General features: G+C 64.3%; 1 protein-coding gene across 1 annotated transcript in view; it reads left to right on the top strand.

Annotated features, from left to right (window-relative positions):
* Window positions 1-26,960, top strand: part of HMCN2 (hemicentin 2) — a gene marked incomplete at its 5' end in the record, with an annotated part of 130,533 nt that overhangs the window by 77,470 nt on the left and 26,103 nt on the right. The window contains 34 exon segments of the mRNA XM_084899127.1: window positions 254-377; window positions 1,739-1,914; window positions 2,885-2,981; window positions 3,118-3,237; window positions 3,477-3,638; window positions 4,598-4,879; window positions 6,120-6,287; window positions 7,329-7,442; window positions 7,613-7,699; window positions 8,589-8,780; window positions 9,659-9,832; window positions 9,937-10,050; window positions 10,728-10,870; window positions 11,206-11,356; window positions 12,499-12,720; window positions 14,560-14,673; window positions 15,040-15,227; window positions 16,300-16,396; window positions 17,254-17,415; window positions 17,508-17,621; window positions 18,484-18,686; window positions 19,331-19,412; window positions 20,661-20,792; window positions 22,451-22,594; window positions 22,687-22,846; window positions 22,939-23,063; window positions 23,497-23,680; window positions 23,824-23,921; window positions 24,305-24,571; window positions 25,054-25,244; window positions 25,625-25,706; window positions 25,795-25,931; window positions 26,713-26,854; window positions 26,937-26,960. The exon segment at window positions 26,937-26,960 is cut by the window's right edge and continues 105 nt beyond it. Coding sequence (XP_084755253.1) covers window positions 254-377; window positions 1,739-1,914; window positions 2,885-2,981; window positions 3,118-3,237; window positions 3,477-3,638; window positions 4,598-4,879; window positions 6,120-6,287; window positions 7,329-7,442; window positions 7,613-7,699; window positions 8,589-8,780; window positions 9,659-9,832; window positions 9,937-10,050; window positions 10,728-10,870; window positions 11,206-11,356; window positions 12,499-12,720; window positions 14,560-14,673; window positions 15,040-15,227; window positions 16,300-16,396; window positions 17,254-17,415; window positions 17,508-17,621; window positions 18,484-18,686; window positions 19,331-19,412; window positions 20,661-20,792; window positions 22,451-22,594; window positions 22,687-22,846; window positions 22,939-23,063; window positions 23,497-23,680; window positions 23,824-23,921; window positions 24,305-24,571; window positions 25,054-25,244; window positions 25,625-25,706; window positions 25,795-25,931; window positions 26,713-26,854; window positions 26,937-26,960 — 4,972 coding nt within the window.

The following is a 26,960-nucleotide window of genomic DNA, read 5'->3' as shown; positions in this document are numbered from 1 at the left end:
TGGCCCCCTCCCAAGGGCTCACTAGGCACAGCGCGGTTATAGGGGGCCCCCTCGGGGGACCCCTGTGATTGCCCGCCAGCCGGCCCCGGGCTGAGGTCTGGGGGTTCCGGGTGTCTGGAGCAGGCCTTCTGGAGCAGGCCCTGCTGACGTCACACCCTGCGTCTGGGTGTGCCGTCAGCAGGGCCAGCTGGGGAAGGTGTGGGAGGTGGCCTCGGGGTGCATAAGCTCACGGGGGCTTCCTTCTGGGGTGCAGGTCCTTCCTGGGGGCCGCAGCCTCACGCTGGCCAGCGCCCGGGCCTCCGACGCGGGCACCTACTCCTGCGTGGCCGTGAGCGCCGTGGGCGAGGACCGCCGGGAGGTCACCCTGCACGTCCACGGTGAGTGTCGGGCCCGGAGGCCGCGCTCAGGAGCGTGGGGCGGAGGGTGTCCGGCCGCACTCAGAGGAGGGTGGTGGGTGTGAGCCCGAGCTGCCTTCCCGTAGGGTCAGTGGGAGGGTGAGCGCCCCTTTGTGGGCAGGTGGGCGGGTGGATGGCCTCACTCAGCCAGGGGATTCGAGTGCAGTGGCAGGAGGCACCCATGGCCAAGAGCCGGCAGTCTGACATATTCACTCTCCTGGGTCAGTGGGGGTGACGGTGCATTTGGGCAAGGTGGTGTGGGGTGGTGGTTAGGGACCAGCTCTGCAGTGCATGGATCCGGGGTTCAAATCCTGCCTCCGCCACGTCTTAGCTCCGTGGCCTTGGGCTGGTCACTTCGCTCCTCTGAGCCTCCGTTTGTTCATCTGTGCAATGGGCGAAGGTGGCACCCACTCCCAAGGTGCCTTGGGGCTCACCACACTCAGCATAGTGACAGTTGCTCTGGTTTTAAAATGTCCTCGATGCCCTGGCCAGCTTGGCTCAGTGGATAGAGGGTCAGCTTGCGGACTGAAGGGTTCAATTCCAGTCAAGGGCATGTGCCTGGATTACAGGCTGGATCCCCAGTAAGGGGTGTGCAGGAGGCAGCCAATCAATGATTCCCTCTCATCATTGATGTTTCTTTCTCCCTCTCCCGTCCTCTCTGAAATCAACAAAAAAAAATATTAAAAATAATAATAAAATAAAATGTCCTTGAAGGGATCTTGTGAGGTCTCTGTAGATGCACAAGGAGCTCTGGGAAATGTGGAGCCGGGGTGGGGGGTGCGGGCTGGGGGCGTGTTCCAGTCCACCTCCTTCCATCACAGAGTCCGGATAATGGTCAGCAGGCAGCGTGTGCCCCAGGGTCATTGTATTTCGTCGCCGGTGGCGCCTGCTGAGCTCCCCCATCATCACACAGTGGCCAGTGTCAGGCCTGGCTCCGGCCAGGGCCTCTGACTCCGGACCCGCCTTCCTGACCCCACGCCGCAGGAGAAGGTGGCTGGGGGCCTGCTTTTAAACACACATTTAAGAAGTAAAGCTACTTAAATTTTAAAAGGAGCTTGAGATCATTTTAGACTCACGTGAGCTGCCGGAAACAATACAGAGAAATCCCGGGTCCTTTCCCCACGGTCCCCCCCGAGGTTACCTGGGAGGTAACTCTTGTCCTGAAGTGCCGTCGGCCGGGATGCGGCCGCTGTTACAACCCACCGCCCCCTGGGCCTTGGCCTCCTTTTGAGGCCGGCGCTGGAGGTCGCCGAGGGGGGATGAGAGGGCCGGGGCTCAGGGTGTCAGCTCCATCCTGCTGCGCCCCACACACACCTGCTGAGGTACCCCTCCGCCCCTCCCAGTGCCGCCCAGCATCCTCGGGGAGGAGCGGAACGTGTCCGTCGTAGCCAACGAGTCGGTGGTGCTGGAGTGCCAGAGCCTCGCCGTGCCCCCGCCCGTGCTGAGCTGGCGGAAGGACGGCCGCCCCCTGGAGCCGCGGCCAGGAGCCCGCCTCTCCGCAGACGGGGCCCTGCTGGAGGCGAGTGGAGCCGAGCCCCGGGGGCTGGGGGCGGGGCGGGGGCCCGTGGGTGCCCTGCGAGGCGCCTTCAGCTGCGTGGGCCCCGCAGGCCCCCCAGACCCAACACCCAGGGCGCATCCCCCCGACCAGCCCAGCGGGGACTGAGCCTTCGGGCCCCTCCGCCCCCCACGAAGCCGGCAGCTCTTTCTGCTGGTTTTCCACTCCTTGTTCCGAAGCCTCCTCCTCACCTTTGGGCCTGGAAGCCCCCGTATCGGCCTCCGGCCCAGCAAGGCAGGGGTGTGCGGGATCGGGACTCTGGAGTCAGCCTGGATTTAACCTCTAGCCCCGCCTCCTCTGGCTGCGCCTCCCCCAGCGTCCTGACACACTGGCCCGGGCTCTCTCCCCTGCAGACACATCCGTGCCTCTCTCCTGGGAGGTGGAGGGTTCTCAGAGGCAGGCCCGTGAGGTCCCGCCCTGCCCCAGAGCACAGCTCATCCACGTCAGCTCCGGGAGGGGTGGCGCCTCCGCTGCTGCTGGGGAGAACCTTGCATCCAGCCTGCTCCTCCTCCTCCCACGGCCCTACTCCTTGTGATATGGTCATCCCCGACCCTGAGCACCCCCTCTGGTTTGCTCTGTCTGGAAAGCCTGCCTCTCCTTCCCTCAGAGCCGCCGCCGTCACCACCTGTCAGGCTCTGACCCCTGAGGACAGGGTCCCCTCCGCACCCCCCTCCTTCTTCACCCTCCGCCTTCTCCTCAGGGCTGCTCTGCCAGAATGGGCTGGGCTGCGGGTGTGGCTGGCAGGGCTGCCACTCAGGGAGCCCATTCCTGCGCCTGACCCACAGGAGGCCCCCGCAGGCACCGGCTTCGGGAAACTGCAGGGTGCAGGAGGTGCCCAGGCCGGGTGGGGAGGTTGGGGCACAGTCACACAGTCCGTCCCGGGGCACCCCGCTCCATGCTGCCCCCGCTGACGGCTCCTGTCGCCGCCGGCCAGGTGGACAGGGCCGAGGTGAGGGATGCCGGCCGCTACACCTGCGAGGCGCTGAACCAGGCCGGCCGCTCGGAGAAGCACTACAACCTCAACGTCTGGGGTGAGGGTCTCCTGGGCCGGCTGGGGTCCCTCCCGCCCCGTCCCGCCCCTGCGCGGCCAGCTCGCGTGCCCGGGGCGACTGCTGCCTCGGCTGGTCCCCTCCCAGCCCCACCCCCTCACCCCCTCTCTCCTCTCAGTCCCTCCAGCGTTCCCCCCGAGGGAGCCCCGCATCCTCACGGTGACCGAGGGCCACCCCGCCAGGCTGTCCTGCGAATGCCGGGGAGTCCCTTTCCCCAAGATCACCTGGAGGAAGGATGGTACGGAAGGGGCCGGGGTGCCCAGCAGACGTGGGGACCGAGCAGAGTGGGACTGAGGACAGTGTCATTTCTGTAACCAAGGACCCTCCCCTGGGGCTGTAGGCCCACCGTCTCCATCTCCGCCAGACTCTGGGGTGGGGACAGCCTCCTCCTGCAGGACTGGGCCAGGATGGGGGGAGGGGGACAAGCGCTCCCGGCGGGGGGACCAGGAACCGGGGGTCCTTTCTTGCCGCACCCAGGTCAGCCCGTGCCCGGGGAGGGGCCCGGCCTGGAGCAGGTGTCGGCGGTGGGGCGGCTGCTGTACCTGGGACCAGCCCGGCCGGCCCAGGAGGGGGCCTACACCTGTGAGTGCAGCAACGTGGCCGGGAATAGCAGCCAGGACCAGCAGCTGGAGGTGCACGGTGAGCGGGGCGGGGTGGCCTGAGCCAGGCAGGAGGGGCCGGAAGGGGGGCAGGCAGGCACCTGGCAGGGGAGACCCCACCCCCAGGATCCAAGCCAAGACAGGGACAGCCATCATGAGAGCGCTTCCCGGGCCTCTTAGATCCCAGGCATCTCCTTACCCGCCTCCCAGCCAGCTCCTGCGGCTACGGGCCTCAGCCTGAGGGGGGCAGCGTGACCCCGGGAGCCCCCAGTGACCCAGAGAGGAAAACATAACTTGAAACAGAAACTGGAAGGGACGTAAAATTTCTACGGAGCTCCTGTGCATAACGGAAGCCTAAGTCTCCGGCTGCGCGTCCTGCAGGGATGAGATGAAATATCTCCGCTTAGAAAATAAGACCAAGAGCCCTCGCCAGTGTGGCTCAGTGGATAGAGCATTGGCCTGTGGACTGAAGGGTCCTGGGATCGATTCCAGCCAAGGGCACATGCTCTTGCGGGCTTGGTCCCCAGTAGGGGCTGTGCAGGAGGCAGCCAATCAAAGATTCCCTGTCATCGTTGATGCTTCTATCTCTCTTCCTCTTCCTTCCTCTCTGAAATCAATAATATATATATATATATATATATATATATATATATATATATTTTTTTTTTTTTTTTTTTAAAGTAAGAAAATAAGACAGTAACCCCGACCCCGGCCGGCCCCGTCGGCCTGAGCTGCGGGAAGGCCGGTTTCTGAGGAAGGAAACCTCCCACAGTCCTTCGGGGTTGTGCTGAGAGCTTGTTTTCCTGACAGCGGGCCCCTCCCCGGGTCCCCAGGGTCAGACAGGGGCAGGAGTGGAGCGTATGGCCCCATTATGAGGATGGAGAACGGAGGCCCAGAGAGATGAGGGCCAGGGAGAGGCCGTGGGGAGCACGGGCCAGCCTGGGCCCCGCTGTGAGAGCCTGCTGCCCGGCGGCCACAGCAGCCTTCTCCCCGCCCCAGTTCCCCCGCAGATCGCCGGGCCCCGCGAGCCCCCCACGCAGGTCTCCGTGGTCCGGGGCGAGGAGGCCGCTCTGGAGTGCAACGTCACCGGGAAGCCCCCGCCCAGGGTGACCTGGGAGCGGGCCGGCCGGCCGCTGGGAGCCGAGCCCGGCCTGCGGCCGCAGAACCAGGGGCGCAGCCTGCACGTGCAGCGGGCGCAGGCGGCCCACGCCGGACGCTACAGCTGTGTGGCCGAGAATGTGGCCGGGAGGGCCGAGAGGAGGTTTGCGCTCTCCGTGCTGGGTGAGGACCCGGGCCGCCGGAGGAGGGCGGGGAGGGGCCCGGGCTGGAGAAGGCAAGGCCGGTTCAATCTCCAGGCACAGCCCTCAGTCTGTGCCCGGGGCCACACCTCATTCTCCCCAGAGGCGGGCCTCTGGTGAGGTCTCTGGGGAAGCCAGCAGCACTGCTCCCAAACCAGGACTGGCTTCAAATCGCCCTAATCTCCCCTTCTCTCTCTCTCTCTCTCTCTCTCTCTCTCTCTCTCTCTCTCTCACACACACACACACACACACACACACACACACACATTTCCCTCTCTTACTGTCTATCCCCTACTCTGTTCCGGGCACCGTGGAAATCAGCAGCTCCTCCTCATGACTCACATGTGATCGGGGGATTCAGGGGCCTGAGCTCTGTCGGGGAAGTCAGGGCAGCCTCCTGTAGGAGGTGGCCTGTCAGCTGAGATGTACAAGCAGGATGGGAGCTAACCAGGTGCCAGGCAGAGGGAACAGATCCCACAGAGGCCTGGAGGGTGGCACGCTCAGGGGAGCTAGCACAGCCTTGAGGTTTCAGTCTTTTCTTGAGCTCCTACTGTGTGCCTCGGGGCAGAAGTGCAGAGTGGTGAGAGAGAAGAGGGGAGAGGTGGGCAGTGTGGCTGGGACCCCCCTCACCCGCTCACCCCAGCCTGAAAGAATGGGGCTTCCTTACCGAGTGGATGCTCTAGACCAGGGTCGGCAAACTGTGGCTTGTGAGCCACATACAGCTCTCGAGCCTCAGTTCGCTGCTCTGTTGACTAATGAGTTTGCCGACCACTGGAATAGGGGCTTAATCACAAGGAACAACAACAGCCTGTAATTATTGGAATCGAGACTCTAGGTCAGTGGGCAAACTCATTAGTCAACAGAGCGGCAAACCACGGCTCCAGACACCACAGCGCGCCACGTGGCTCTGACGTGTGGATCTGGGGGACGCATCTGTGTCCGCCTTTGCTCTCAGCCAGTCTCGTTTGCTCAGCACTGTGCTGAGAGCTTGGCACGGGTTCTTGTTGAATCCTCCTGGCATCCCTCCTGGGGGCTGAGAAACTGAGGCCCAAGGCGTCTGCCTGACCCTGACACTGTGATCGCCACTCACCCCTCTCAGAGTCACCCCGCTCCTCAGCCCCTCCTGCGTGGGGTGGGGCTCCGGGGGAGGGCCGTGCTGGGGGCGGAGGACGGCACCCACAGCCCTGTCTGCACCCTGAATGAGGCCGTGTCTCTGTGCCCAGTGCCCCCGGAGCTCACCGGAGACTCGGACCCGCTGACCAACGTCACGGCCGCCCTGCACAGCCCCCTGACGCTGCTCTGCGAGGCCACGGGCATCCCGCCCCCGCGGGTCCGCTGGCTCCGAGGGGAGGAGCCGCTCCGCCCCGGGGAGGACACCTACCTCTTGGCCGGTAAGGTGCCCAGCGATCGGGGAGTGTCCGGCGATCGGGCCTGGCCCTCCGCTTCTGCCTCTGCTCAGCACATGCTCGTGACCTCTGACCCCGAGCGGCCAGCCTGGGTGGGATGGACATTTTGGCAGTTGGCCCCCCGAAGAGGGCATCCCAGGTGATGTGCTCCAGGAAGCAGATTTGATTTGAATACATTTAGGAAGGCTTCCTGATCTGGTTCCCTCCTAGAGACTCACAGCGACCATTTATATAGTCGAGGTTCTGATAAGTCCTGCAGCAAAAATTCTCACGGCGCCTATAGAACATCTCACAGAGCAGGGCAGGCGGGCGAATGGACATAGGCTCTGAGCACCTTCGCCCCTGATAGCCGTCCTCCTCACAGAGTTGGTTTGCTGACATACAGGCGGGGAAACTGAGGTCTGGGAGGCAGTATCCCATCCAAAGCTTGTGAGGAGGTCAGGGCCCCTGGAGCCCAGCCTCAGGGACCCGCAGGGATGCCCCGGCTGCTCCAAGGCTGGGGTGGCAGTCAGCTTCCCCGTGGGCACCTCCTGGGAGCACTCGCGGGGCTGCCAGGTGCATTGCGATGAGGTGGACTCTGGGACTGCATCAGGGCCCAGCGGGAAGGAGAGCAGTGATCCATTAGTGATGTCTGCCCCGGGCGTAGGAGCAGCTGTGATCTCGTGTCCCGTGCGTGTGCCTCCCCTGGGCCGGTCTTGGGAGAAGGTGGCCTTTTCCAGGGTCCATCAGCGCAGCAGGCCTGCGGCTGTCCCTTTCGCCGTGGCCGGTCTCCAGAAGTGGGGGTCGCCAGGTGACAGGTCCTTCTTCTGAAACGGGGCCTCAGACATTACTCTAATGTCCTGGGCCTCCACCCATCTGTTCTCCCTCCTGGGCCTCAGTTTTCCCGCCTGAGGAATGGGCACTGGGGAAGGCAGACACAGCTGATGGAGGCGCCTGGCAGGCTCCTCTCCCTGGCGGTCAGCCTGGCTCGGCTCGGGACAGAGGCCGCTCAGAGCCACACACCGAGCCCACTCTCCTCCCTCCCAGGCGGCTGGATGCTGAAGGTGACCCGGACCCAGGAGCGGGACAGAGGCCTCTACTCGTGCCTGGCCAGCAACGAGGCTGGGGAGGCGCGGAGGACCTTCAGCGTGGAGGTCCTGGGTACGTCACAGCCCCGAGAAAATATTTCTACCACCACCTTGCCCTGATCAGGGCCTTCTCCCAGGGCACTGGTTCTCCCTCAGCCCTGTGGAAGCAAGCACGAGGGGATGGGGAAAACAAGCCACAGGAGCCAGCCCCGGTCAGTGACCAGCTGTCTCCCTGCTCTCCAGTTCCTCCCAGTATCGAGAACGAGGACCTGGAGGAGATGGTCAAGGTGCCTGAGGGACAGACAGCCAACCTGACATGCAATGCCACAGGTAAGGCCACACGGCCACACAGCGGGCTGGGGAAAGGTGAGAAGGCAGCTGTGAAAACGGGGTGCTGGGGATCTTGCCTGCCTATCCCGGCCCTCTGCACCCCATCCCAGTACTGACCACACTGATCCATGGTGGCCTTGTGACACCTCTGCACCCCAGCGGGGCTCTGAGCTCCTTGAGGACCCAGGTCTACCTTGTCACCAAGGTTCCCTCAGGGCCTTCGTTATGCTTCTGAACTGGGGTGGATGGATGGGTGGATGGATGGGTGGGCAGGTGGATGGGGAGGTGGGCGGGTGGATAGATGGATAGGTAGATGGATGGATGGATGGATGGATGGATGGGGAGGTGGATAGGTGGACAAGTTAGGTGGATAGGTGTACGTATGCATGTATGTATATATGTATGTTTAGGTGGATGAATGGCTGGCTGGCTGGATGGGTGGGTGGATGGATGGATGGATGGATGGTGGATGGATGGTGGATGGAAGGATGGCTGGATGGAAAGATGGCTGGCTGGATGGATGGAAGGATGGAAGGATGGATGGATGGGGAGGTGGATAGGTGTACGTATGCATGTATGTATATAGGTATGTTTAGATACATGAATGGGTGGGTGGATGGATGGGAGGATGGAAGGAATATCTTGTCTTTCTTCTGTCTGTACCCGCTATCTCTGTCCACTCCTCAGTAAGGAAAAGGCAGTCAAACCCTTTAGGAAGAGACCCCCGCCCGTGGTGGCTGCTTCTGTGTCCTGCCCTGGTGCATGGGCCTCTGGACTGAGATGGAAAAACATGTCCCCCTCCGCCCCTTCCCCTTCCTGGAGTGACCACTGCTCCAACCTGGTCCAATCCTGCTGAACTGTCTTACCTGCCTCTCTCCTCCCCACACAGGCCACCCGCAGCCCAGGGTCACGTGGTTCAAAGACGGCTGGCCCCTGGCCGGTGGAGACACCCAGCACATCTCTCCAGACGGAGTCCTCCTGCAGGTCCTCCAGGCCAACCTGTCCAGCGCCGGCCACTACTCCTGTGTCGCCGCCAACGCCGCGGGGGAGAGGACCAAGCACGTGCAGCTGAGCGTCCTGGGTGAGCTGGCCTCTCCTGGCCGCTCCCTGGATGCATTGCGATGAGGTGGACTCGGGGACTGCATCAGGGTCCAGCGGGAAGGAGAGCGGTGATCCATTAGCGATGTCTGCCCTGGTGCTGGCGGGAGGCAGGGCCACGGTGACCTGGCAGGCAGCTTCCCCCACGCTCTCCATGTTCAGCAGCAAACAGCGGCGGCTCTGGTGGCTGAGCCCTTAAGGCCAGGCAGGTGCCCAGGCCGTCCTGGCGGAGTCTTCCCAGCAGCCCCAGGAGGTGGGCCGTGCTGATGTCACTGAGGGAGCTCTGTGGCTTAGAGAAAGGACAGGCCAGCCTCCAGCCGTCCGCTCTGCTCTCGAGGGCGGTGCAGCCCCGTGTTGTTGGGCTGGGGAAATGGGGTTTCGAAATCGAGAGGGGCACTGGCTGGTCTCGGAAAATCCCCTTTTAAAAGTGCTGGTGGCCAAATGGGTGGTCCCTGCCGGGCCCGGGAGAGGACTTTAGGGCCAGTGACAGCAGAGAGCGTCTGCTCAGCAGGGAACATCACCCCCCACACCCCGGGAGTGGCGCAGATCGGAAACGCAAACAGAACTGAGGAGACTCTGGTTAAATTCCTAGATACCCTGGCTGCTCAGAGGCTGCTGGGGAAATTGAGGCAGAAGTTGTCCAGCTTCCCCCGTGGTATTGCTCAGCGGTGGAGAGCTGGGGCTCCGGGTCCCCCGGTCCTGAGTTCAAGTCTGGCCGCACCTGCCTGGGCTCCGCTGAGCCTCCGTTTCCCACCTGGGCAATGCAAATGGCACCGCTGGGCACCGCGCGCCTGAGGCCTTCCTGGGTCGGGCTCTCTGTTCACGCGCTTCCCCCTTCCCCCCCCCCGCCTCCCGTCACAGTGGCTCCCTCCATCCTGGGGGTGACCGAGGACGGTGCAGACGAGGAGGTGACCGTGACCATCAACAACCCCATTTCTCTGATCTGTGAGGCACTGGCCTTCCCCTCCCCCACCATCACCTGGATGAAGGACGGGTCCCCATTCGAGGCCTCGAACAACATCCAGCTGCTCCCAGGTGACGCCCTCGGGGGTGGGGGGCGGGGAGGCGCGAGGGTCAAGGACGGGCTGGCGAACCCCAGCTCCTGCCTGAGGTGACCCCGGCCACCGCTCCGCAAGCAGGCACCCACGGGCTGCAGATCCTGAACGCCCAGAGGGAAGACGCGGGGCAGTACACCTGCCTGGTCACCAACGAGCTGGGCGAGGCTGTGAAGAACTACCACGTGGAAGTCCTCAGTGAGGCGGCCCCCGGGCGCTGGGGGGAGGCGGCAGGTTGCTCGGGAGGGAGCCCTGGGACCCTGGCGCCTGGGCATGGCTGACGCCCCGGATGCCTTCATGGGCTCCTCTGCTCTGACAGTCGCCAGGCCGGCTGTTCATTCCCCATTTTAGGGCCCAGGACACTCGAAGGGGGAATGGCGAGCTAGGACGTGGGCCATGTGGACGCCCACACCCACTCCAGCTTCTTTCTGCTGTGATGCAGTCAGAGTCTCCCCAACTGGAGACCTGAGGCTCCAGAGGTCACCCCAGGAATCCCCCTGCCTCTGGCCTGCCCTGGCCATAGCCATTGCTGATACACAGTCTCCCCTCAAGGCAGGGGTGGGGAACCTTTTTCTCTGCCAAGCGCCATTTGTTGGTTTTGGTATTGTTGGGGGTTTTTTTGGTGGTTATGGTTTTTTTTTTTTAAATATATCTTTATTGATTTCAAGAGAGAAAAGGAGAGGGAGAGAGAGAGAGAGGAACATCAATGATGAGAATCATTGATTGGCTGCCTCCTGCTGGGGATCAAGCCCACAACCAGAGCATGTGCCCTTGACTAGAATTGAACCCAGGATCCTTCAGCCAGCCCCCCATTCCTGGGTCCAGGGTGAGCCCCCGCCCCAGGCCGGCTCCTCAGACCCCCCTGTGGTTTGCAGTCCCCCCTTCCATCTCCAAAGACGACTCCCTGGGGGAGGTCAGAGTGAAGGAGGTGAAGACCAAGGTCAACAGCACCCTGACCCTGGAGTGTGAGTGCTGGGCGGCGCCCCCGCCGGCCATCACCTGGTACAAGGATGGACGGGTGAGCTGGGCCCCTGGGGCAGCCTCAGGGTCCCTCCTCTGGGTCCCCCGGGCCCTGCTCGGAACCTTCCGGAAAAGACAGTCAGAGCACCTGGCCCAGAGCTGGGCTGGGCCCCGCCTCGCCCTTTGCATGTTAATAGGGAACAGGTCCCATTAAACTTTATATTCACCTGTTTCATTCTCTCCGACTTTTGTCATACGGATTTGGTTTCTACCAGGTTTCCAGGGTGTCATACCAGTTTGATGTGTGTTTACAACTTTGTTAGAATCTACGTATACTTGTCTGGGTGCTTCCCCCCATTTGTGACCCCTGCTCCCCCTCTTGCCTCCCCCCAGCCCGTGACCCCCCACGAGCGGCTCCGCGTCCTGGGGGAAGGGCGGCTGCTTCAGATCCAGCCCACGCGGGTCTCCGACTCCGGCCGGTACCTGTGCGTGGCCACCAACGTGGCCGGCGAGGACGACCAGGACTTCAGCGTGCTCATCCAGGGTGTGTGCGGCCAGCAGGGCCCGCGGGGGCCGGGGGCCGGGGCCGGGGACTGGGCAGCATGCTGGGGGCGGAGTGTCTGCTTCCAGAGTCTCTGTCCCAGCTGCCTGTACCTCCCCCCCCCCCTTTTTTTATTACATTTTTATTGATTTCGGAGCGGAAGGGTGAGGAAAGAGAGATAGAAACATTAATGATGGGAGAGAATCATCCATCAGCTGCCACCTGCACATCCCCTACTGGGGTCCGAGCCCACAACCCGGGCATGTGCCCTGACTGGGAATCGAACCGTGACCTCCTGGTTCATAGGTCAACACTCAACCCCTGCGCCACGCCGGCCGGGCTGCCGATTCCCTTTCTCAACACCGTCCGGCATGTCGGGCCCCCAGAGCCCAGCCTGGGCCCTTCCGCTCACCGCCTCTGTGACCTGGGGACATCACTGCCCCTCGGCCTTAGATTTGCTCTGTGACATGTGGGTGGCTGAATGGGGTGGCCTTGAGGGGCCCCTCAGTTCTAAAAGCCCGTGGTTTTATGCCTCTGGGCTCCGATAAACAGGCTGGCTAAGCTCAGCACCTGGCTTCCTCCCGTGAAAAATACCACCCTGTTGGGCGAGGCCTGGCAGCCATTGGGCATGAGCTGCGGTGGCAGGGACCTTGTTCCAGTGCCCGGCGTAGTAACTGATCAATAAACACTCGTTGCAAAAAACACACAAACACACACACACAAAACACACACACACACACACACACACACACACACACACACACACCAAAAAACCACTAAGTTGAAGGGATAAGCGAATTTTAAAAACGCCTTGACCTACGGCCGTGGTCGGCAAACTCATTAGTCAGCAGAGCTAAATACCAACAACACAACGATTGAAATTCCTTTGGAGAGCCACATTTTTTAAACTTAAACTCCTTCTAACGCCACTTCTTCAAAATAGACTCACCCAGGCCGTGGTATTTTGTGGAAGAGCCGCAGGGGGCTCACGAGCCACAGTTTGCCGACCACGAACCCACGGGATTGGTTCAAACAGTGCCCTGTCCATCCTGGGGGAGCTGGGACGGGGGAGGGGCGGGTTCTTGAGCAGAGGTGCCCCTCATTCCCCCGCTGTGTGTCCTAACGGCTCTGTCACCCCTCCCCAGTGCCCCCCATGTTCCAGAAGGTGGGGGATGCCAGCGCAACCTTCGAGATCCTGTCCCGGGAGGAGGAGGAGGCCCGGGGTGGGGTGACGGAATACCGGGAGGTGGTGGAGAACAGCCCCGCATACCTGTACTGCGACACCAACGCGGTCCCGCCCCCCGAGCTCACCTGGTACCGGGAAGACCAGCCCCTCTCGGCCACCGACGGCGTGTCCGTCCTGCAAGGTAGGCCGGGCTGCACGGAGAAAGGGGGACATTGCAGGCAGGGACGGGGGTCACACCCGCATCAGAGCTGGTCCCCTCAACTGCCGTTCTGCCGGACCTCTGAGCTCCCTGTGTGCTGCTTGCTGGGGGACCTCGGGCAGGGCCTCCTGAAGTCCGGCGCTGGGAGTGCCCTGGGCTTCCAGATCTGCATACGACGCCCTGAAATCACCGCCGAAGCTGGCGCCTTTCTTAGAGGGAGCTGCTGCTTTAAAAAAATATATATATATATATTATTTCAGAGAAGAAGAGAGAGAGGGAGAGAGAGAGAAACATCGATGGTGAGAAAGAATCACTGATCGGCTGCCTCCTGCACGCCCCCTCCTGGGGATGGAGCCCATAACCCAGGCATGCGCCCTGACCAGGAATCGAACCCTGACCTCCTGGTTCCTAGGTGGATGCTCAGCCTCTGAGCAGCCCCAGCTGGGCAGGAGCCGCTGCTTTATTGGCACCTCGTGACCATCCAGCAGGGGAACCTCCCACTGGGCTGAGGGACCTTGGCTTTCTTTTTACTGCTTTATATTTATTGAAGGCCATTTGGTTTTTTTAAAAAAACAAACCTTTTATTTAGAATCGTTGTGTTTTTGTTTGTTTTTTGTGGAGGACTTTGAATGAAAAGGCTCCAAACGCCGAGCTTCCCGGGCAGCCGGCCGAGCCCCTGGGGTGGAGCAGAGCCGGGAGAGATTCCGGCACAGAGTCTCTGTGTCTCGGGGGGTCCGTGGTCTCCCCTCTCAGGCCCTGCCAGGCGTGGGCTGTGCTGGGCTGCTGAGGGCGGGGCGAGGGCGCGAGGTGGGGGCGCGGGGGCGCTGAGCAGGGCGGTCCCAGGGCTTGTACTTTGGCTCTTGCGAAAGAAGGCGGCCTCCGAGCTCCGGAGGCAGCGCTGTGACAGCTGTGTGCTCCTGTCAGAACCCTGGATTCACACACATACACACCCGCCTCCTATCGGACTGGACACTGACCCCGGTCCTGGGTACACAGAGACCTTGGTCACATGCTGACCCCTGGCCACAGCCCCGGCCCCTCTGTCCCAGCCATAAGCCTTCAACCCCACCATTGAACTCTGACCCTGGCCACTGACTCCCAGTCCCAGCACACTGGTTAACCTCACACATAAAGGACCCTGACAGCGACCCTCCCTCTCTCCCTCCCTCCTTCATCATGGCCGCTGCCCCCTGGCTCTGATGTAATGAGCCCCTAGTTCCAACCCTGGTCACAAGCTCCCCCACCCCCACCCCGCCCCAGCCTGGGCCAGCGAGCCCCCGACCGAGGACGTGAGCACACAGTGACCCTCACTCGGCTCCTGCTGGAGACCAGCTCCAGGCCCCGGAGATGCCAGCGTCTGGGCCTGGCAGGCTCTGGGTCACAGAGGGTCTCCGGTGACCCCTGCTAGCAACATCCACCCCCAACCACCACCGCCCCGAGCTGCCTCTTTGCCTCCCAAGAGCCTCTGCCCTGCTCTCTGGCCCTTCCCCCTGCCCTCACCAAGGAGCCGGGCTCAGCACTGCGGGGTGCGCTTGGGAAGCCTCAGTCTTTCCATCTGTGAGATGGGAGTGTTTACCTCCCAGAGTCAGGGAGCAGGGGAGTGTGCCAGGCCTGGCACATGGCACCTCCCTGACCTCTGCCTGGTGCCCTGGGCCCGAGAGCTGGGCAGGGCAGGCAGATGCTCTCCGTTTCACAGATGTGGGCTGTGGGGTGTGATGTGTCCCAGGTCCCCTAAGGAGGAAGGAGCAGGTTTCCTCGCCTTTGCTCAGGCCTCTGCCCCCCCTCTCACCTCCCCCCATTCCATTGTCCCTGTCCCCGCAGGAGGCCGGGTCCTGCAGATCCCGCTGGTGCGCGCGGGGGATGCCGGGAGGTACTCCTGCAGGGCCTCCAACGAGGTGGGCGAGGACTGGCTGCACTACGAGCTGGTGGTGCTGAGTGAGTGGCCGGCTTGGTGGTGGGAGGGGGTGTCGCGTCTGCAGGCCCCGCGAGGGCCCCCCAGGGGTCACGGAGGGGAACGTGGTCCGTCTGGCAGGACTTGGAGGCTGGTAATGTAGGGGTGGGCTCTGAAAGCAGACAGGACTGGGTTCAAACTCCCACGTGAGCTGCTTCCCGGCTGTGTGACCTCGAGCCGTTCACAGCTCTCTCTGTGCCAGGTTCCTTAGCTGCGCCAGGGCTCCGAGGGCTTGGTGAGCGGGGCACACGGAGCCCCAGCCAGCGCCTGGCACCCAGCGCTGCTCCCACCCCCAGGACCTTTCCCGGGGAGGCCGCCTGCTCCTCACCCACCCCCCTCTCCCCGCCCAGCCCCGCCTGTGATCCCGGGGGACACGGAGGAGCTGGTGGAGGAGGTGACCGTCAACGCCAGCAGCACCGTCAGCCTGCAGTGTCCGGCCCTGGGCAACCCCGCGCCCACCATCTCGTGGCTCCAGAACGGGCTGCCCTTCTCCCCGAGCCCGCGGCTGCAGGTCCTGCAGGACGGGCGAGTCTTGCAGGTCAGGGCGTCCCCCGGCGTGGCTGAAGGCGCAGCTGCGCAGGCTCGGTGCCCTGGCCTGGGACCAGGAGCTGCCGTCACCGGAGCCAAACGAGGCCCCTGCCCGAGAGCCTGCGGGAGCTCCCGGGCTTCCATTCCACCCCCAAGCGATGCGTGCCAACCGCCACCCTGTGCCGCCGCAGGCAAGGGCGTGGGTGGCGCCTGGGAACCCTGCCGATGCCTGAAGGGACCCCCGCCCATGTCACAGCTCGGCCAGCGCGGCTCAGGGCCTGGGCAGCACCTGGGCCACCCCGGTTCTAACACAGCCGCCCGGACCCCCGCGGCTCCACACCGCACAGGGCAGCCTCCCCGGGCGGGGGGAGACCATCTCTTAGCTATCGGGGCTCACCCAGCCCAGCCCCGCCCTCCCCTCCTGAGTGTCTCAGAGAGCCCTAGACCAGTGGTCGGCAAACTCATTAGTCACCAGAGCCAAATATCAACAGGACAATGATTGACATGTCTTTGGAGAGCCAAATTTTTTAAACTTAAACTTCTTCTAACACCACTTCTTCAAAATAGACTCTCCCAGGCCGTGGTATTTTGTGGGAGAGCCACAGTCAAGGGGCCAAAGCATGTGGCTCGAGAGCCGCAGTTTGCCGACCATTGCCCTAGATGGACGTGGGGTGTGCGTGCCTATCGGGGTGCCCCACGCACTGCTCTTTGTAGACAAAGGCGGCTTTTTTATTTTTTTATTTTTATTGATTTTTATTGATTTTGTACAGAGAGGAAGGGAGAGAGATAGAGAGCTAGAAACATAGATGAGAGAGAGTCATCGATCAGCTGCCTCTTGCATACCCCCTATTGGGGATATGCCCGCAACCAAGGTACATGCCCTTGGCCAGAATTGAACCCGGGACCTCTCAGTCCCTAAGCCGACGCTCTATCCATTGAGCCAAACCAGTTTCGGCAGACAAAGGCGGCTTTCTGCGGGGTTCCTCCGGGTGCCCGCCGAGCCTGGTAGGGGAGGGGTCCCTCCCAGGGGTTCCGGGGGAGGGGGCCCACGGCCATCGGGCACCGCCTCTCTGCACCCCCAGGTTTCCACCGCGGAGGTGGCCGACGCCGCCAGCTACATGTGTGTGGCCGAGAACCCGGCGGGCTCCGTGGAGAAGCTCTTCACGCTCAGGGTGCAAGGTGAGGTGGGCAGAGCAGCGGCCCCCACGGCTCCCCAGCTGGGGAGGGGCCGGTGCTCGGGGCCACCCCACCTGCTCTGGGGCCGGCACAGCACCGCGTCCCTCCCCCAGGGCACCCCCTTGTGCTCCCCGTGTCCTAGGCCCCAGGGCTGCCCCCAGAGGGGAGGCCTCCTGGCCTGGCACCGGCCACACCTCGTTACAGAGAGGGAGCATTCGGGGGCCCGATCACCCCGGCCGTCCCCAGATGCCTGAAGGGACACCCGCTGACGCTAAGCCTTTTGGAGGTGGTCAGCGAGCTGCTCCCTGGCCTTCCAGCGCCACCATTAAGCACTTACTGTGTTCCTGGCATGGGCTGACTCCTCCCCGCAGAGCTCGGGGGCTTGCCCAGCCCCACAGCCGCAGAGACAGAGAGGTTGCTCCGTGGGGGCCACCGCCCCAGAGCTGGCGCTCCTGGCCTCCACATTCCTGTGCCGCGTGCCGCGTGCTGCTCAGGGGCTGTGGCCAGGCCTCCGGAGGGGGCGGCTGCGGCCTCGGGAACAGAGGGGTGACAGCGCTGAGCACTCAAGGCTAGGACTCAAACCTGAATGGATTCCTGGCTCTGCCGCTGGCCAGCTGAGTGGCCGTGGGAAAGTAACTCCCACTCCCGGTCCCCACGCCCCGGGCGCCCACGTGGGCGTCGCGATGACGAGCAGGGGCTGCTGCACCGCGTGGCTCGGCCGCGCGCCCCGCCGGGGCCGGGAGCTGGGGTCCGTGCTCGGTCTGCATCCCGCCGGAGCCGGGAGCTGGGGTCCGTGCTCCGTCTGCACCCCGCCGGCATGCATTCTCAGTGTCTGTCTTTACCCCGTGGCTCCGGGACAGTCCCACCACACATCTCAGGCCCGGGCTCCGAGCAGGTCACCGCCATCCTCAACAGCAGCGTGGCCCTCCCCTGCGACGTGCGAGCTCACCCCAGCCCCGAGGTCACGTGGTACAAGGACAGCCAGGCCCTCCCGCTGGGAGAGGGCGTCTTCCTCCTGCCTGGTGGGTGCCCCGAGGCGCGGGGCCCAGCTCGGTGGGGACCAGCCTGGGAGCCGGGGGGCAGCCCGCTGGACTGATGCCCCACCCCACGGCAGGCACCCACACACTGCAGCTGGCCCGGGTGCAGCCGGCAGACTCCGGGACGTACCTGTGCGAGGCCCTCAATGCCGCCGGCCGGGACCAGAGGCTGGTGCAGCTCAGCGTGCTGGGTACGTCCCGTCTGCGCCATCCCCGCTCCTCAGCCAGCCCTCTGCCCGCAGCCCGCCGGCAGCACAGCCGGGAGAGGCCCCCGGGGAGCCTGGGGTGCCGAGCCCCCTGCAGCGACTGTGTCGGGCTGCAGACGGGGGGCTCAGGTCAGGGTCTGCAGACTGGACGCATTTGAGTCTGAAACGCCGCTGTGCGCTTCCTCGCTCAGTGACCGTGGGCGAGTCATGCCCGCGGTCTGAGCCTCCGCTCTCATCTGAGGTGACAGTTGGTGTAAGGACTGACCGGGGGGCTGGGATGGGATGTGAGCGCCTAGCCCCGGGCCTAGCAGTGAGCTCTGACCTTGAAGGGGTGGGGGGTGGCCTTCTGACCACAGGGTTCTCGGCAGGAAGCCTGTCTTGGGGCCCCTGGTCTTCAGAACCCTCTTGGGGAAAAGCTGGCCCAGGATGTTCTGAGCGGGACTCACCGGAAGGTTCTTTCTATGCCCAGGGCTGGCTCATTCATTTGTGTGTCCACCTGCTCTGTGACGGGCACTGCCAGCCCCTGTGGGCTCCCCTTGGCTTCTACGTTGGTTTGCTGGAGGGACAGGGCTGTGGGGGCCCCAGGAGCCCTAACCCAGGGGGGCCCGCCCTGTATGGGAAAGGGCCCAGGAGGCTGAGGCCCAGAGAGGGCAGGTGGCTTTCCCCAGGTCACCCAGCAGGTGGTTGGCACGCTGGCCTGGTTCTCAGGAACACTCCCCGGGTCTGAGCCAGCCCTGGGGTGGGGTCCACCGTGTGGTCCTTGTGGGCTTTCATAGACTGCTGCCGGGGCTGGGCCGGGGAGACACGGGGAAGGCGCAGCACCTCACTCTGCGTGTCCCTGGCCCAGCTCCCCCCACCTTCAGGCCGGCGCTCGGCGGCCCCCAGGACCGGCTCCCGGTGAGGGCCGGGGACAAGGCCGTCCTGAGCTGTGAGACGGACTCGCTCCCTGAGCCGGCCGTGACCTGGTACAAAGACGGGCGGCCCCTGGTCCCCGCGCAGCGGACCCAGGCTCTGCAGGGCGGGCAGAAGCTGGCGATCCTGGACACCCAGGTGAGCGGCCGGGGGGATAGGCAGCGGCCGTGGGCGGCCATGCAGCCCCGCCTCCTGGGCCTGGCGGGCGGCTGGGAGGCAGGACGGGGGCTGGAGAGGGGGAAGACCCCAGGCCGAGTCGATTGGCAGCCTCCGGGGCTGGAGAGGGGGAAGAGGGCAGGGCTCCACGGGGCCTCACAGAATGACCTTGAGCGGGTCCCTTCGCCGCCGCCTGCCTCAGCTTCCGCAGGATCTGGAAGCTTTTTGCAGGCCCTTCAGGCCCTCCCTTCTTGGGAGTCGGTTCTGCCCGCCCAGCTGGTGTGGATCAGACACTCACAGCGTCGGCTGGATGTCGGCTGCTCCCCTGGAAGCACATCCTGGGCTCCTCACTCCTGCTCCCCAATTCCCTGGGCTGTTCGGCCAGGCTTGGCTGCACACAGCCCGGGTGGGGTGGGGTCTGGAGCCTGTCTTTCACCTTACAGGGGCCCTCTTGCTTCCTGAGGGTCTTGGGAAAGGTCAGAGGGTCAGGTCTCCCCTTGACCTCCCCAGCAGGACCAGCATGTCTGGGGAGTCCCCGCTCTGGCAGGCTCCGGGCCTGGGTGTTTGGGGGCAGCGGAGGGACCCAGCCCCGTGCCCGCGGTCACCACGCGTGCTCTCTGCCCCAGGTGTCAGACAGAGGCGTGTACAGCTGTAAGGTCAGCAACGCGGCCGGGGAGGCCACGCGGGCGTTCGTCCTCACCGTCCAGGGTAAGCGGGGCCCGGTCTGCGGGTGGGCGTTTCCATGGGATCCTTAGCAACACGCGGGCTGCTGGGGGTGGGAAGAGGCGGGGTTGCCCAGTATTGAGGGAACAAGATCTGGAGTAGAAACGAGCAGGATCAGAACAGGACTTAACCTCTCCCGTCTATACACCCAGACCTGAGTGTCCAGATTTGGGGTAGCTGGGCTCCATGGGGAAATTTAGAGGCCCAGGATCCTTCCATCTTGTGGCTCCCCTGTCCCCAGGGTGGTGTCCCTGTCTGTGTGGTTGGAATTGGGACACATTGCACCTTGTCCTAGCCCACAGGAAGCAGAAAAGAGCACAAGTATTCTATTTGGTGAGGACTTAGGCAGCTGGCCACAGCAGGCTGCAAGGGAGGCTGGGAAATGTAGTTTCCACTTGAGCAACCACGTGCTCTCTAAAATTGCTGTGTGAGACGGAGAAGACAGGTTGGGCAGACACCAGCTATTGGCCGCCAATAGCAAAGCAGTAGCGTCCCCACCCGGGGAGTAGTGGGGATACCGTTGTTGTAAACCAGTGTTTCCCAAACTTTTGACATGTGTGCACCCCTTCTATAATTTTCGTAACGCTGAGTACCCCTCGTCCTCATGAGAATGTAGAATTAGGCGCAGCTAAGCACGGTGCAGTGCATATCCCCACCAAACTCCGCTGCAACGCGTACCCCCACCAAACTCTTCCCGTACCCCTAGGGGTACGCGTACCACACTTTGAGAAACATTTTTAAAATGTAAACTATCGATACCATGCCTGCTGCTCAAAGCTCACACCCCTTCACCTGATGGCTGCCTTGATGAACGGTGGGCATCAGGGGAATGTCTGGTCCCTGGGGGCAATGGCATTTCATCCTCAGCGCAGCCATCGCTGTTCCACTGGTGGTGGCTGCCTGGGTAGGTGACTTCCTCCCGCTGAGCAGGAGAGTGTAGGGATTGATTAGTCATGTCTGTCCTGGCATAAGCTAGAACTGCTGAGCCGTGAGCCATGCACTCACCCTCCTTGGGCTAAGTGGACCCTTCCTGGGTTCTGCTCTGTAGATGTTTTGAAACAGCCAGCTGTGGGTTCTGCGTGTGAATAAAACAGCGCACGTCGCCATCCGTGGCAAAGCCTAAAATGTCAGCTCCCAGCCACCAGGAAAGGCTTTCTCGAACATCCCTCTTCTCTCTGGGAGGAAGGGAGGGCAGAGTCTTACGATTCTGGGCATCTGGCCTTTCTCCTGCAGTGCCCCCAACGTTCGAGAACCCCCAGACGGAGACAGTGAGCCAGGTGGCGGGGAGCCCCCTGGTCCTGACCTGTGACGTGACGGGGGTCCCTGCCCCCAGTGTCACCTGGCTGAAGGACAGAATGCCCGTTGGTGAGTGATCCGATTCCTCTTATCTTTTTAGTGCTAAATATCTCTTTATTTAACGAAAGGACAGTGAAAGCCGCTGGAAACCCCAAACCCATTACCCTTCACTCCCCATTTCCCCTCCGACCACCCTCTCCCCCCCCCCCCCCCCCCCCAGCTATAGACAGCCACCACCTGCTTTGTCTGTGGATTTCCTCTCCGGCATTTCACACAAATGGAACCATACAGCATGGCTTCCTCCACTCAGCACCGTTTCCCAGGTTCATTCATGTTGTAGTGTGGGTCTCTTCTTCCTTTTTTAAGTGAAATTCAATTCTGGTTTCCATCCTTTTTCATGAATTAATATCATGTGACATGTTCCGTGTTCTCTCTCCGTGTGGCCGCTGGCGGACCGGGTTGTTTGCGCCTTTGCTGTGATGACTCGTGTGCTGGGGGCATTCGTGAATGCGTTCGCGCGCTTGTGCGTGCGTGTGTGTGTGTGTGTGTGTGTGTGTGTGTGTGTGGCGTGCACTCTCCTCCCTTGGATTTCCACCTGGGGGTGGGCTGTCCAGGCCCCGTTCTCTCTCACCTCCAGCTGCTTCCTCCCTGAAACACCCGCCCCGACTCCCCTGCCCACCTTCCCTGTCCCCTGGCTGGTTCTTACCTTCCCGTCTCAGCAGAGACACCTCCTCCAGAGGCCTGCCTGATTGCTCCCGGCTCCACCCAGGAGGGTGCCCGTGTCCCCATCTCCGATCACTGTGCACGCCCTGAGGGCAGGGACTGTTTCGTGCACCTTCCATCCCCACGCTCACCGTCGGACATGTCATAGTTGCTCCGTTCTGTGCTGAAGGGCTGGCTGCACAGATTGCCCGGAGGGGGGGTGGGAGGACAGAGAGGGCTGGGCTGGCACCGTTTGAGGCGGCTTCAGGGCAGAGGTGCAGCTTCAGGGGAGAAGGAAGGGGCGGTTGTTAGGCAGGAAGCCCCACGCCGGCCTGCGTCAGGGTCAGTGAGCGACTGGCTCACCTTGATCGAAAGCCTCGCTCAGTGGAGTGTGTGTGTGGGGGGGGGAGTGCGGTGGTGAATGGAGCTGGAGGGAAGGTTAAGCGGGCCTCAGAGGGGACAGAAAGAGGACCAATGCCTGGTCAGTGTTGCTCAGTGATGAGCGTTGACCCACGAACCAAGAGTCACAGTAGGATTCCTGGTCAGGGCACAGGCCCGGGTTTCAGGCTCGATCCCCGGTGTGGGGCATGCAGAGGCAGCCGATCCATGATTCTCTCTCATTGATGTCTCTCTCTCTCTCTCTCCTCCTTCCTCTCTGAAATCAATAAACATATATTTTTAAAAAAGAAAGAGGACCAAGCCCCAGACACTCAAGGCAGTGGGGCCCGTTGGGAAGAAACGCCCAGCGGGGGGCAGGAGGGAGGGGCTGTGAGGAACAGAACCGGGACCAGGCTAAGAAAGCCGTGAGGGTGGCTGGGAGGAGGCCCTGCCTCTGCCTGGGCCTCAGTTTCCCTGTGAACACGAGAAGCGGGAGGGGCACAGGGATTCCCGGGGTCTTTCCAGCTTCGTGTGGGGGTGGACACCTTCTCAGGAAGTCACATGACACTCGTGTCTGGCCCAGCGCGGCCCCTGGGGCGGCGGCCCGCGCAGGTGACGGCCCGGCCCGCCCGCCCGTCTGTCCGCAGAGAGCAGCGTGGCCCACGGCGTGGTCTCCCGGGGCGGCCGCCTCCAGCTGAGCCGCCTGCAGCCGGCCCAGGCGGGCACCTACACGTGCGTGGCCGAGAACGCGCAGGCCGAGGCCCGCAAGGACTTCGCGGTGGCCGTGCTGGGTACGTGTCCGCCCCGCGCCCCCCGCCCCCAGCCCTGTGCCCTCCCTCCCGCCGCCCCGCCGCGGCCCGGCCTCACGCAGCCCCTGCCGCAGCCGCCCCCCGGATCCGCAGCGCGGGCGCCCCGCAGGAGCACAGCGTCCTGGAGGGGCAGGAGGCGCGGCTGGACTGCGAAGCCGACGGGCAGCCGCCGCCCGAGGTGGCCTGGCTGAAGGACGGCCGCCCGCTGGGCCAGGGCGCGGGCCCGCACCTCCGGTAAGGCCCGCCCGTGCCCGCCCCGCCCCGGCGCCGGGGCCGCCGCCCTCACCCCCTGCCCCCCCCCCCCCCCCGCTCCCCCTCCCGAGCAGCTTCTACCTGGACGGCGGCTCCCTGGTGCTGAAGGGCCTGGCGGCCTCGGACGCGGGCGCCTACACCTGCGTGGCCCACAACGCGGCGGGCGAGGATGCCAGGCTGCACACCGTGAACGTGCTGGGTGAGCGGGAGGGGCGGGGCGGGGAGGGGCCCCCACAGACCGCGGCAGCCTGGCTCCGGGGCCTCCCGGGCGCTGACCGGGCACTGACCGGGGCAGCTGGAGGGCGATGCGAGTGTAGGATTCCGGAGGGTACAAGCCTCAGCCGTGCCCACGTGTGAGCCCGGGCACGTGGGACCTCTCTGGGCCTCGGCCGCGTCCCCAGGCCAGAGGCACCCTGCAGCCGGGGGTCCGCGGGGAGTAGGGCATAGAGGATGATGGGAAGGGAGCTCAGGGCAGGGGTGGGGTGAGACTGGCCTCCAGGCAGTGGCCCTCATTCCTTCCCCGGGTGGATGGGGCAGAATTCTAGGCATCTCCTCCTTGGGAGAAACCCCTGCCCGCCCCAGAGCCCCTCGGTAGACCCCTCACTGCCCCTTTTTTCTCTCTCCCACCCCAGTGCCTCCCACCATCGAGCCGGGGCCCGAGGGCGCAGGGCCCCTGGTGCTCCAGGCCGGGGAGCTGGCGACCATGGCGTGCCCCGCCCGGGGCTCCCCGCCCATCCACATGAGCTGGCTCAAGGACGGCCTGCCCCTCCCGCTCTCCCAGCACACCCACCTCCACGGCTCTGGCCGCGTCCTCAGGTGAGACAGAGGCTGGACCTGCTCACACGGGTGCCTCGGAGCCGCCCTCTGCTGGCCAGCCTCCGGGAGACAGAGCGGGGAAGGGGGGACCTTTGCACTGAGCCGCCCTCCCTGTCCTCTCCCCCTGTCCTCGAGGGGCTCAGGATTTCCCGGGTGCAGCTGGCCGATGCCGGCGTCTTCACCTGCGTGGCCGCAAGCCCGGCTGGCGTGGCCGACAGGAACTTCACCCTGCAGGTGCACGGTACGGAGCGGGGCGCCCTGGGCTGGCCGCGGCCGTGGGTGTGAGAACGAAGGCCTGAGTGGGCACGCACGGCCACTCGGTCCGGTCTGTTCGCCTCCCGAGCAGTCGCTGGACACAGTGGGGTGCCAGGACCTTGCCAGGCACTGGGGTACCACAGAGAGCAGAGGTGGCCCCTGCCACGGGGAGGTCAGCACTCTGTAAAGAGGTGACCACCAGCCCGGGGACTAGAGCGGCGAGGGGAAGGACAGGGCGCTGGGGGAGCACAGAGCGGGCACTTCGGGAAGGCTGCCTGGAGGAGGAGGGATTGTCCAGAGCTAAGGGCCAGGGGGAGGGCCAGCTGGCATGGGGTGAAATGACGCGCGCCCACCCTCTGCCCTGCACAGTGCCCCCTGTCCTGGAGCCGGCGGAGTTCCAGAACAGCGTGGCGGTGGCCCGTGGCTCCCCCGTGGTCCTCCCCTGTGAAGCCCAGGGCAGCCCCCTGCCCCTGGTGTCATGGCTGAAGGACGGGGATCCCCTGCTCCTCCGGAGCCTCGGACAGGGGCCCGGCCTGCAGCTGGAGGCGGCGGGGCCGGGGGACGCGGGCACCTACTCCTGCGTGGCCGTGAGCCAGGCCGGGGAGGCCAGGAGGCACTTCCGGCTGACGGTGATGGGTGGGTGGTCTGCCCCCACGCTGGCACCCCTGGGCCGGGGCGGGGGAGGGGAGGGGTGCCCCGGGACCTGGAACCGGGCTTGGGGAGCAGGCAGCCGGGAAGCTCCGTTCTCCTGGGGCTGCCTCCTCAGTCCTGTCCCCAAACCACGCAAAGCCGGGGCAGGAGCCACTGAGACGCGGGTGGGGGGGAAGCCTACGTCTCAAGGTCACGATTTCCCAGGAGTCGCTGAGCATTGGAAACACGTGTGTCCGTCGTGCGTTCCCGTCCGTGCGGTCCTTGTTAGCTTTAAGGCGGGAATCGCTGTCCCAGGCAGAGGGACCACGGCTTCCCCTGTCCTCAGCACCTCCCACACCACCCGCCTGCCTGTCCATGGCCCTGGCGGCTCTGCCCCTGTCAGCGCCTGGGCGGTGGGGGGGGGGTGCACCCCGGCTCCCACTCCTCCAACGAGGGCCCCCCGCTGATGCCGGCGCGGCGTCCCACAGATCCCCCCCGCCTGGAGGACCCGGGCCCACCCGCGGAGCTGACGCTGGCCCCCGGGGCCCCCCTGGAGCTGCGCTGCGATGCCCAGGGCACCCCCTCGCCCAACGTCACCTGGCACAAGGACGGGCGGGCCCTGAGCAGCCAGGAGGACGGCGGAGGGACCGGGCAGCGGCTCCGGGTGGAGGCTGTGCAGGTGCTGCTGTCTTGCCTGCTGTTGGGGATGGGGGAGGGGGGAGGGGGTCCGAGCGGCATCTGGCAGGTTTGGCGGAGCTCCTCCTCGGTGCGGGGTGAGGGTGAGGGCTCCCAGCCCCGCCAGAGCCAAGGCTGATGCAGAAACCATAAAACCAGAGGAGGGCTGGTGCAGTCAGGGGGGGCTCCTTGGAGGAGGCAGGCTTGGCCCCAGCCCGAAAGCAAGGCTGAGAGGGAGATAGAGAAGAAGCGTCCCGGAGAGGGGACTGGGGTGATTGGGAAGTGGGAGGGCAGGGTCAGCGGGGTCCTTCGTTGTAAAGAGAGGAGGCCAGGCGGTGGGCAGCCGGGGGCCAGGGATGGCCGCTTACCCTGCGCGGTCCCCAGGTGGGCGATGACGGGCTGTACACCTGCCTGGCCCAGAACCCTGCCGGTGAAATCGAGAAGAGCTTCCGGGTCAGGGTTCAAGGTAGGGGTGTCAGGGGCGGGCAGGAGAGGGAGGCAGGGTGGGACCTGCAGGGGCGGGTCCGTCCCTCACCCTCTCTCTCTGCGCCCAGCCCCTCCAAACGTTATCGGGCCCCGGGGCCCCCGCTCCGTGGTTGGCCTGGCCCCGGGGCAGCTGGTTCTGGAGTGCTCCGTGGAGGCAGACCCCGCCCCCGAGATCCAGTGGCACCGAGACGGCGTCCTGCTGCAGGTGGGTGCCCGGCTGGGGGCCCCGGCCCTGGCCTTCCCGGACCCAGGTGCCGAGGCCCGCGCTGCACCGGCACTTTGCACGCCGCCCTGCTGCTGTCCTCCACGCTGCTGTGTCCCCCATGCAGTGGCCGGGGCCCTGTGGCCAGGCTCGGATGTGCACACAGGGCTTCTGATGCCTCCCGTGTTCTTCCCGTGTTCTTCCGTGTAGCTCTGAGCGACACAGAGTGGCTGTGTGCCCCGGGCCAGTTACTGAGGTCCTCTGGGCTCACCCCTGAAACGGGGGGCTTGCTGCTGGGCACCCATGGAGTGCAGACCTTCTCGTGGAAGTTCCCACTTCTTTTTTTTTTTTAATATATTTTATTGATTTTTACAGAGAGGAAGGGAGAGGGATAGAGAGTTAGAAACATCGATGAGAGAGAGAATCATCGATCAGCTGCCTCTTGCACACCCACTACTGGGGATGTACCCGCAACCAAGGTACATGCCCTTGACCAGAATCGAACCCAGGATCTTTCAGTCCCTAGGCCGACGCTCTATCCACTGAGCCAAGCCGGTTTCGGCTCTCACTCCTGATATGAGCATAAGCCCCCCTGCACCCTCCTGTGGGCAGAGCCTGGTTCCCAGGAGGGTCCTTCATAGGGCATCCGGCCAGGGCTACAGGCAGCCCCCAGCGGGCCAAGGCCCCTGCCCGCCCCCGTGCCTTGGTCCTCTCTGGCTGGTGCCCGGGGGCATGCCCGGCCCAGCCCGGCGCTGACGAGGGTCTCTCCGCCCCGGGGCCGCAGGCGGACGCCCACACCCAGTTCCCGGAGCAGGGCCGGTTCCTCCAGCTGCAGGCGCTGAGCACGGCCGACGGCGGCAACTACAGCTGCACAGCCCGCAACGCGGCGGGCAGCACCAGCGTGGCCTTCCGCGTGGACATCCACAGTGAGTGGGCCGCCCCGCCCGCCCGCCCGCCCGCCCCCTCCAGGCGAGCCTCCCGAACCCGCTCCCTCTGTGCCCCCTCCAGCGGTGCCCACCATCCAGCCGGGGC

Source organism: Pipistrellus hanaki (genome assembly GCF_964339955.1).
Source record: "Pipistrellus hanaki genome assembly, chromosome: 11".
Lineage (NCBI taxonomy): Eukaryota > Metazoa > Chordata > Mammalia > Chiroptera > Vespertilionidae > Pipistrellus > Pipistrellus hanaki.
The sequence above is the reverse complement of the archived record's forward strand: the minus strand, read 5'-3'. Positions and strand labels throughout refer to the sequence as shown.